At 53.6% G+C, this 9967-nt stretch overlaps 1 protein-coding gene across 2 annotated transcripts; it reads left to right on the top strand.

The window, feature by feature from the left end:
• Positions 1-336: 336 nt before the first annotated feature.
• GATA2 (GATA binding protein 2) lies at positions 337-8834 on the top strand. 2 transcript variants are annotated; one of them, XM_026052574.1, is made up of 5 exons: positions 337-565; positions 1222-1821; positions 4456-4601; positions 7149-7274; positions 8098-8834. In XM_026052574.1, the coding sequence occupies exons 1-5, from the start codon at positions 337-339 to the stop codon at positions 8395-8397; spliced, it is 1401 nt and encodes a 466-aa protein (XP_025908359.1). In that variant the 3' UTR covers positions 8398-8834. The 2 variants fall into 2 exon arrangements, with proteins under 2 accessions (XP_025908359.1, XP_025908358.1); XM_026052573.1 differs by having other exon boundaries at positions 4423-4601.
• The last annotated feature ends 1133 nt before the right edge of the window (positions 8835-9967 follow it).

Below are 9967 nucleotides of genomic sequence, written 5' to 3'. Positions count from 1 at the left end.
GGGGCGGAGGCGGCCGCGCGGAGCCGGCCTGGCGGGCAGCGCGTCCCCCCGGGCCGCTCACCCTCCTGGTCTCCCTGCAGGTGCCGGCTGCCCCGGGAGCCGCCCTCGCCGCCCTCCTGCGCACCGAGGGGACGCATTTACTTCGCGGGACGTTTCCGCGCCACAAGCCCATCCGAGGGCCAATTCGAACCGCCCGAGTCTTTATTTTTATTTTTGAGTGCCCTGAACTGCACCCCGCGCCGTGCCCCGCGGCAGCTCCGCGCGCCGCCCCGCGAGCCGGAGCCCCGTGAGCGCCGCTCGCTGCGGGCCCGGGGGCCGCCGAGCCCCGCGGCCGCCATGGAGGTGGCCACGGACCAGCCGCGCTGGATGGCCCACCACGCCGTGCTCAACGGGCAGCACCCCGAGAGCCACCACCCCGGCCTGCCGCACAACTACATGGAACCGGCGCAGCTCCTACCTCCCGACGAAGTCGACGTCTTCTTCAACCACCTGGACTCGCAGGGCAACCCCTACTACGCCAACTCTGCCCACGCCCGCGCCCGCGTCTCCTACAGCCAGGCCCACGGTAAAGGCCCCCGGCCCCGCTCTGCGCCCCGCGCCTCTCCCGCCGCCTCCGCGCAGGCCGGCCCGTGTCCTGTGCGGCGGCGCCGAGTTCTGCTCCGGGGCTGCTTCGGTGTCTCGGCATGGCATGGAGGGGAAAGCAATCAGGATAGAAAGGGAGGCACGGGTGGATTTTTAACCCTAAAGATAACGCGGCGCTGCTGGCTGGGAGGGAGGAGGGTGAGGGAGGAAGGGGAAATAGTGCGTGCACGGGCTGAAACTTCTCAGACACGGCTGCTTCCCGGATGCAAAACACAAACCAGCTCCAGTCGCCCGTGCAGTTTAATTGGGGGGGCTTTAGGAGCAGAAGGGAGAGCACTGCAGCAGCCCGGGGATGGAGCAGGAAGGGGTTCTCCCCGCTCTCAGGGAGCGGGACAGGAGCACAGGGGTGCCCCCCACCCGCAATGCCCATCTCCCTGCTCCCAGAGCCTCCCGGCCGGCTGGCATCGCCCGGAGGGGGCAGGGACGAGGGGCTTTTGCACCAGTGCGGCCGCTCTTGTCGGGTTTGTGAAACCTCTGTCCGTGCCCGGCTCCCCTGTGCCGGCCGCGGAGCTGGAGCTACCGGGCCCGGCAGCCGGGTTGCTTCCTGGAGCTCATCCCGCCTCTCTCCCGTCCCTGCAGCCCGCCTGACTGGGAGTCAGATGTGCCGGCCTCATCTTCTCCACAGCCCCGGCATCCCTTGGCTGGACAGCAGCAAGGCGGCACTCTCTGCCCACCACCACAACCCCTGGACCGTGAACCCCTTCACCAAGACCCCCCTGCACCCGTCTGCGGCCGGAGCGCCCGGGGCCATCTCCGTGTACCCGGGCAGCAGCACGTCCAGCACGGCCTCCGTGTCCTCGCTCACGCCGGCCTCGCACTCGGGCTCCCACCTCTTCGGCTTCCCCCCCACCCCTCCCAAGGAAGTGTCGCCGGACCCCAACTCCACCAGCGCTGCCTCGCCGTCCTCCTCCGCCGGCGCCCGGCAGGAGGACAAAGAGGGCATCAAGTACCAAGTGTCGCTGTCGGAAGGGATGAAGATGGAGAGCGCGAGCCCGCTGCGCAGCAGCCTCACCAGCATGGGGGCCCAGCCCTCCACCCACCACCCCATCCCCACCTACCCCTCGTACGTGCCGGCCGCCCACGACTACAGCAGCAGCCTCTTCCACCCCGGCAGCTTCCTGGGGGGCCCCGCGTCCAGCTTCACCCCCAAGCCCCGCAGCAAGGCCAGGTCCTGTTCGGGTAAGTGCTGCATGCTGGGGACCCTGGCGCATGTTGGGGGTGTCCCTGGGGGGTCAGGGTGCTCTGTGTGTGTGTGTGTGGTGCTTTTGCTTTGCTTGCTCTTTGGGGACGCTGGTGGCAGCTGCAGGGCTGGGAGCGCTGAGGGCTCCGGCCAGGACAGCAGGGCAAGGTGATCGCTTGGTCCCACTTTTCTGGGGTTTTAAACTATAGGAAAGGGGGCTTGTCCCAAGTGTCCGTGATACCAAAATGTCCACAGAGGTGCCCCGGAGCCTGGACTGCTCCATGGGGAAGCAGCGTGGAGCGAGGCGGCAGAGCCGTGCGCTGCAAACAGGGGTTATTCCAGGAAAATGCGGCGCTCCCAGGAAAAGCAGCCCCTGTCCGGCCCGCACCGCCCGAGGTGCTGGGACCCGGCCGGGCCCGTGGAAGCCCTGCAGGTGCCACGGCAGGACGTTCTAGCGGAGGTTTCTCTCCCTCCCAGCGTTTCGGTGTGTCTGGGTTGATGCGAGCGCAGGCCCCGGCGCGGGGCGAAAGCGAAACTTCGCCGGCCGGTCCGGTGCAGCTCGCAGGCCTTATTTCCTCCCCGCTTTACAGGAGCAAAAGTTCAAATATAGTTTACATCCCAGCACGAAAGACTGAGGTGCCCGGGCATTGCTAACTTGCTCCAACATTAACTAGAAAATACTCTTTATTTTTTTCTTTTTTTCCCCAAACTGGACACATCTCTGCTTGCTAACAACCGACTGCAGATTTTCCCCTGTCCGTAACTCTTCCCTGGGTTTCTTCCTAAAAAAGTGCTGTCCTAAATCAGCAAATTACATGATGGCTGAAGCTGTGATCTCACTTTGCAATGTGCCCAGCTGCACAAGCAGGCAGATGAACTGGGAGAATTTGTGTCATTCTGCTTGCCTCCCTGGCTTAACGTCCTCTGCAATGCAAGGAAATTAAATGCTGCACGGAGGGGCTGAGTTGAGATTGCCTTTTAAAAATAAAATGGCTACATATATTTGCGTGGATATATTTTTTTAATAGATCAAGGCACATGGATGCTTATGGATGCCCCGCACACGTTTATTTTTAAAGCAGACCGTGATTTAGAAATATAATCTCTTTTATGAGTTTTGCAAAAAAAAAAAATAGCAGATATATTACAAGCTTATCAGCTCTGTTTCAAATGGCTTCTCTGAGGGGAAAAACACCCCCTCCATTATTTAAATGCAGTCGATATTATGTATATGTATTTTTTTAATAGGGCAGCAAATACGTAAAGGAAATTAGTAGCCCAAGCCTACTCATTTTGGAAATGGATTCGAGACCATGGTCTCTGAAAATAAATGCATCTGGCTTTTTTATTTCTGTCCTGAAGTTGCCAGTGATTTTACTGGAGTGGGGAAGTGAGGGGCTTTTTTTTTGTTGTTTTTTTCAGGCTTTTTTTCTTTTTTTTTTTCCCGTAAGGGAGCCCCCCGTGCGAGGAACTGGGGAAAGTTCGTGACCATGCAGTGTTTTTGTAGGAAAACTAAGCCTCACGACACGATGACTCCTGCAGCTTCCTGCCCGCGCAGGGACAAAAGCTCCGAAGGCAGCGCCGCGGAGCCCCCCTCATTTTTCACTGCAGACTGTGTTGTTTAAAAGTCGCCCGCTCCCTAGATTAAAGGAGACACGAGCCCCACTGAACTCGCCATGGCCTGCTGCAGTTATTAGCAAAAAAAGAGAATTTCCTCTGCAGTTAAATACTGTCGGATTTGCATAAACTATATTAAGAGAGACTTCTATATTAAGCAGACCTGCCCTCGAACCGTCCGAGGCAAATGAACTTTTAGCAGAAAGCTTTGGGAGGCAGAAATAGATATCTAGGAGCTACACGCTGAGTTTTAATAGCCCCATTCCACAACGCTCTCTTTCCCATGTCTTTTTCCCAAAACTAAGAGCGAAGCAGCAATGAGGTAAACTGTTCTCTGCTGCATCCAAACAGTATTGTGGAAAAGTCACAGAGAAAGCACTCAAAGCCCGCTTTTTATAGTAGTTTCCAGCGTGCTGCTGAAACTGAACTTTATTATAAAGGAGGGTTTGCAGCCACTTCATGCTTTAGGAGCAGAGATCCTGATGAAGCTGCTGTGTTCTGGTGCGGCTGCTCAGCTTTGCTTTCCTATCCTGCAGCCTTAGGAAAGAAAAGAAATTAAAAAAGGGAAAAAGCAGAGAGCAGGGGGTCTTTCTGCTTAGATTTAGTTCTCGGGAGCCTTTTCCTCGGAATCTGTCCCCGCGCTTGGTGTGTTTGCAGGTGTGTGCACGTGTGTTGGTGGCCAGCGCGGGCACCGCGGAGCACGGCGGAGCCGGGAGGGCAGCGCCGAGGGGAGCGCGCGGTGCCCCACGGGTGGGTGGCTTCCCGCCCGGGTGACACTAAGGGTGTCCCCGTCACCTTGCCCCGAGCGCTGCTTTTGGAGGGTCTCGTCGTGAAGCGCCGGCGCTGCCGGAGCGCTCGGCTCCCCGCTGCATGCGCTGTCGATGTCGCTGCCGCCCGATTGCGCTTGATTTAACGCACTGTTTTGACTCCTGGAGAATGCCTAAAGGACAACGCAAAACGCTCTTGTGAATTTGTTTTTAAAGAAAGAAACCCGGTTTCTTCGTGTTTCCATTTAGAAGGCAGAGAGTGTGTGAACTGCGGCGCCACCGCCACCCCTCTCTGGAGAAGAGACGGCACCGGGCACTACCTGTGCAACGCCTGCGGGCTCTACCACAAAATGAACGGTCAAAACCGACCCCTCATTAAACCCAAGCGGAGGCTGGTAGGTGGCTCCGTGCCTGCGGCCGCGGCGGGAACCCCTGCGCTGCGTCGCGTCCCCGGCTGTCCCCGGCTCCCCGGCTGTCCCCGCCTGACAGCTTCCCATTGAATTCCTCATTCATTCGGCCCCTCGGGATGCGCGGGGCGCTTGCCGGTCCTGAAAGGGTTAGGAGCGAGACCGTCCTCCACTGTGTGCTAAAAAAAAAATAGTTCCAGCTCTAAAAAGCAAAACAAATCAGATGAGTCAAAGCTACTGCTCCCTACTTCATAATTATTTGTATAAAAGCCATGAAGTAATTTTCACTCTTATATTCTCTGGCAATATTAATATTGGTTCCCTCCCCAGACAATCCCCTACTGTTTTAAAAAAAAAATCTTATTATTTTTCCATGGAGTCACCTATACTTTGTATTTTCATTTGAGTGATTTAAAAAAAATGTCCTTTCTAAGCTCCTGGTAGTAGTTTCCTATCCGGATATCTGTACGTTAAAGATAAGGAAACTTTGTGTATCTGTTTCCTGACTCTAAAAGCTTTAGAGAGTTTCTATAGGCAAGCCTTGCCAGTCAGGCCTGCTGTTTTGAAATTTCTAATACGCTCCGCTCCACAAATAATGCGTAAAATGCTAAGAATAATAAATACATTTTGGGGAGCTTTGTGATTTACGGTGCCTGAAGCTCGTGGCCGTTCGCGGGCACGCCGAGGTGAGGCTGGGAGAGCAGGAATTTGGCGCGGGTGCCGTCGCGCGGGGCCGGCATACAGGAGATTTCTGTCGCGAGTCAGAATTCCAGCTATGCGAGGTCTTAATGACTTGCCTTCCGAAGTGCCCGACGTATAGAAAAACGTTAAGACAAGAGGGTAACGTTATCGTCTGCCAGGCTCAAGGGCTTTCGCGGCTCAACGGGACAGGCCGCGGAGCTAAGCGGCGTGGCTGGGGATCACTAAGCCGCCTCAAAGGTGCAAACAGGGGTCTGCCCCTTCCCGGGCGCTGCGAGGAGGCCGGGGTCTAGGGAGACGTGCCTTTAGTTTAGCTCTTGTTGGTAAATATTTGGGGGGTTTACACTGATTTTCGTTGTTTATTGCCCCTCTGGCCACTGTTGTTTGCTGGTTTGGGGGATGCGACGGCCCTCCCTGGGCTCCCCTGCCCATAGCACGTGGGGCGATGGGACGGGAGCTGTCGCTGCTCCTGGGCACGGGCTTGGGTGCCCTGGGTGTCCCCGCTGCCGGGGCGTCCCTTCCCTGCACCCTTGTCCTGGGAAGGGACCGGAATATAGGGGTGTCCGTGGGCCCCGCTCCCGCTTGGGCTTGTCCACCCGCTCGGGGCCAAATGGTGCAAACCAGGAGGAGCCGACGCAGAAGCGGGATGGGGAATTGGGTCGGGGGCTCCGGCCTCAGCACCGTGGGGCCGTTCGCCCCGCGCTGCCATCCGGACCCGGGGCAAGAACCCTCTGCGAGCCAGGCCGGGGAGAGCGGCGCAGATCCGTGCCTTGGGGAGCGAGCTCTGCTCGTTTAAGGCAAGAAAACACTTAGTCCTCCGCACTCGTGCGACTGCGCCGGGCCGTGTCCGCCGCTGCGCGGGGCAAGGCCACAGCTTCCCAGCAAGAAATTCCTCCCCAAAACACGGGGTGCAACGGAACCCTTGGAACACTGGAGCAACCCCCCCGGTCCGTCTCATTGCGGCCACCCCGGCCGCACTGCTTTTCCTAATCTCATTTATGGAGGAGTTGAATATTTGGGGTATTTTTCCTTCCCCCCACCTCCAATTCAGCAGAACAATGCGAATCAGCGAGGTCCAAGTTATTTTTTTTCTCTTGAGAGGGTTGTTTGAGGGCCTGTCAGCCACGGAGCTGGGCAGGGACGGAGGCGGCAGACGGGTCAGCGCAATCGTCGCTCCGAGGCACGAAATTTGATTTGCTAAATATTTAAAGAAAGTTGGAGCCGGTTTTGTTTTCTCCCTTTCACTTGTAAATGGAAACTGAATTTTCAGTGATGGCTCCAATAAATACTGCACCCAGTTAAGCAATGCAGTTGGGTTTCTTTTGTGGACTTCTTTAAAGGGCCAGAGTAGGGGTAAAAAATGGCATTCTTTCAGATTGCTGCCTCATTTTAAACTCAAATCTCACCATTGGCATAAACTAAATGGGTATTTAAAAAAAGAAAGGGCAAATGTACTTCAGGAGGGCTTTCTAGAGTCCTGCAAAGGGAAGACCTGTGCAAATGAGATGTCCTTTTCCTCCCTTTTTTCATGGGGGGAAAAATATTTCCCCCACAAAATATTTTGTGTTCGGAGAGTTAAAAAGGGCTGCGTCGTTTCCCTCCCTACTTGCCTGGCTCGCATGTTGCCCGGGGGCTTGGAGAATACTCGCATTTAACCAAAAACGCCACGGCCACCAAACGTCAAGCCCATAGGCGCTTTCCTCCGCCCTCGCTGCTCTGGAAGATCTCGGGATTAGTTCTACCCAAGCTCACTGCTGAGCCCGGCCTGACCTCTCCCCCCGTGCTCTCCCTCCTCCTGCCGCTCCCTCATTCATTTTCCTCTCTCTTCCCGGTTAGTCGGCGGCCAGGAGAGCGGGGACGTGCTGTGCCAACTGTCAGACGACCACCACGACCTTATGGCGGCGCAATGCAAACGGGGACCCGGTTTGCAACGCCTGCGGACTCTACTATAAACTGCACAACGTGAGTATTCGCCCGGCTCCCGTGTCTGGCCGCGACTGATGTCTTAACTGCGTGGTGCCCTTTATCGGCTTCAGGGTTTGGGGTGGTGTTTTATTCCTCCCCCCCCGACCCCCCCGTCTCTAAGGTTCCCCTGGGAAGCGAGAGCCATTCTTTTTGCAGGCATAGTGATGCTAAGTTGGGTGACATGACAATGCGTGAGCTTGGCTTCTAACGCTTGGGCAAATGGGGCAAAATAGAGTTACAACACTCGGTTTTAACTAAGCGCGGCTTGGGTGCGGTTTGCAGAGGCAGAGGGGCCATTTGAAATGTGCTTTGTGCAAAAATTAATCCCAATAGGGCATCTTGGGGTTGTTTTCTATTTTTTTTTTTAAAGAAACAAGTATACCCAGGGCTTTTTTTTTAAAAGGAATTAAATCTAATCACTTGACATGTTGGAACATTATTTCACCTGTAAGTAACAGAGGTTACTGGTGCAAGATTGCTCTTGTCTCAGGAGTGAATTTGGGTCAACGTGTGCCTCCTAGTTTGATCTCTCCCATTAGGAAATGAATGAGGACTGGGGGGAAGCCTACGGGAAGGAGAGTCATCAGCTGCCAAATTCACTTTGATTTGTTTTTCATGTCTAGGGTTTTTTTTTGTGTGTGTGTGGTTTTATTAAACAAATCAATATAAACAAGTTCTGCAGAGCGAAACACCATTTTTTTTTTTGGCCAGAAAAAAGGTCTCCATCCAGGAAAAACACATGGGGGCTGTCCAAATATTTTCATTTTTGCACAATAAGGTCATTCTGTCTGCAGGAGCCTGATTTTCTCATTCCTTGCAGGTGAACAGGCCCCTGACCATGAAAAAGGAAGGAATTCAGACCCGGAATAGGAAAATGTCCAACAAATCAAAGAAAAGCAAGAAAGGCTCCGAGTGCTTTGAGGAACTGTCCAAGTGCATGCAGGAGAAATCGTCTCCGTTCAGCGCCGCTGCCCTCGCCAGCCACATGGCGCCCATGGGGCACTTGCCGCCTTTCAGCCACTCTGGACACATCCTCCCAACCCCTACGCCCATCCACCCATCTTCCAGCATCTCCTTCGGACACCCGCACCCCTCCAGCATGGTCACAGCCATGGGATAAGGCCCGGCGGCCGAGAGACCCGCCCGGAGATTGAGACCACGGGGCTCTGCCGAAGGTGACAGCGAGCAAGAGGAGGTTCTGCAAAGAGGAGACCGTGGGGACGGCCAAGGGAGAGCTCTGCTCCCGTGGGGTTTAACTGGACCGAAACCTTGCAAGCGATGGGTCTTGTGCAGCAACGCGGTGCCTGTGATGCACTTTGCCCCCTCAGGTATAAGGAAAAAGAAGAGCTCACCTGTTTGATAAGCTGGTGGTCCAGCGGAAAGCAAAAGGTGGCTGGAGAGGCTGGAACTGGCTGTCCTTTCTCTCTTTGTTATTACTGTGAATATTGTAAAGAGATATCAGCAGCCTCCGAGGATGGGATCGGCTCACCGCAAGCCACACGTGCCGGATTTCTATTGCGGACTTTGTTTGGGGAGGGAAGGAAAACAAAGAAAAAGGACATCTTTATAAAAACTTAATTTTTAAAATGAAATCAGACACAAAATCATATTTATTTTGCTCTTGTTTTCCACAAAACGCCTCAGCCCCTGTGATTGCATGTTTTTGTGCTGTTGTTTGGAATGGCCACCCTGCAAGAAAACCAGCCTTCATACCAGGGGAGGGGGGACTGGATTAGCTTCATCTATTTTTCATACCAAAATACCTGCTAGGAAGGGGAAAAGGAGAGCGCAAAATTAAAAAAAAAAAAAAAAAAGTGAAAATATAGGCGTAAGACGGGATTTTAATAAGCCCAAGACAGCGATTCCTTTGACACAATTTCTTCAGTCTTTTCCCCAACGTGAAAGGTTTATTTAGGGAAAGACAGCCCCCGTCCCCAGCGCCCTATTGTTCCTCAAAGTGGGCAGCTATGCGGGACGATCCGGGACGATCCGTGGGGAAGAGGCTCCCGGGAGGGCTGGGCGAGGGGAACGGGAGACACGGGCGGTCGGGGAAAACGCCCCGGGCTCAGCGGGGCGGCCGCTTTCCGTGGCGCGGTTTATAGGAGTTTAAAAAAAAAAGAAAAAAAAAAGAAAAAAAAATTAAATCTCCCATTATTAAACCATATTGTACGTAAATGACTGAAAACCAAGCTATTGCCAATGTGAAGTGTATTCTATTGATTGTTATGATCTGATGCCTCTCGTGAACACAAGCTCCAGTATAACATACAGTGTACATATTTAGCTATACTTCTGATGAAAATGCCCCAATGAGCAGAGGGGTTTGATAATGTAAACCACGTAAGCTTAACTCTGTGACGAGCTTTTTATTTTTTTTTAACTTTTTAACTTTTTTTTTGTCGTTGGGGTTACTTTTTTTTTTTTTGGATCAAGCCAATTGTATCTTTACTGCAAAAATCCTGCTTTAAAGGAAAAAAAACGAAACAAATAACAATGGATGTACATTTTTTTTTTTCTAAATATATAATTCAAATGTTTGATAATGAATTAAGGACCAAGCAGCCATGGAAAATCCTGCTTTCCTTCTTTTTTCTTCTGGTCTGCGTAGGCATATAGGTGCACTTTGTAAAGAAGTGGAAATAAATGGGAATCAAAATTAGTTGGGAGAAATCATAAGAATTTTTAATCTA

This window comes from Nothoprocta perdicaria, unplaced genomic scaffold, assembly GCF_003342845.1.
Source record: "Nothoprocta perdicaria isolate Ctin4 unplaced genomic scaffold, notPer1 scaffold_9, whole genome shotgun sequence".
Taxonomy (NCBI): Eukaryota; Metazoa; Chordata; class Aves; order Tinamiformes; family Tinamidae; genus Nothoprocta; species Nothoprocta perdicaria.
Note: the sequence above shows the minus strand (reverse complement) of the source record. Positions and strands in the feature narration are given on the sequence as shown.

Bases quoted from the DNA above. Each gene is read 5' to 3' on its own strand.
- GATA2 (XM_026052573.1), top strand. From the start codon at position 337: ATGGAGGTGGCCACGGACCAGCCGCGCTGGATGGCCCACCACGCCGTG. The intron at 566-1,221 runs GTAAAGGCCCCC...CCGTCCCTGCAG, and splicing joins CTCCTACAGCCAGGCCCACG to CCCGCCTGACTGGGAGTCAG. The intron at 1,822-4,422 runs GTAAGTGCTGCA...TTGTTTTTAAAG, and splicing joins CAAGGCCAGGTCCTGTTCGG to AAAGAAACCCGGTTTCTTCG.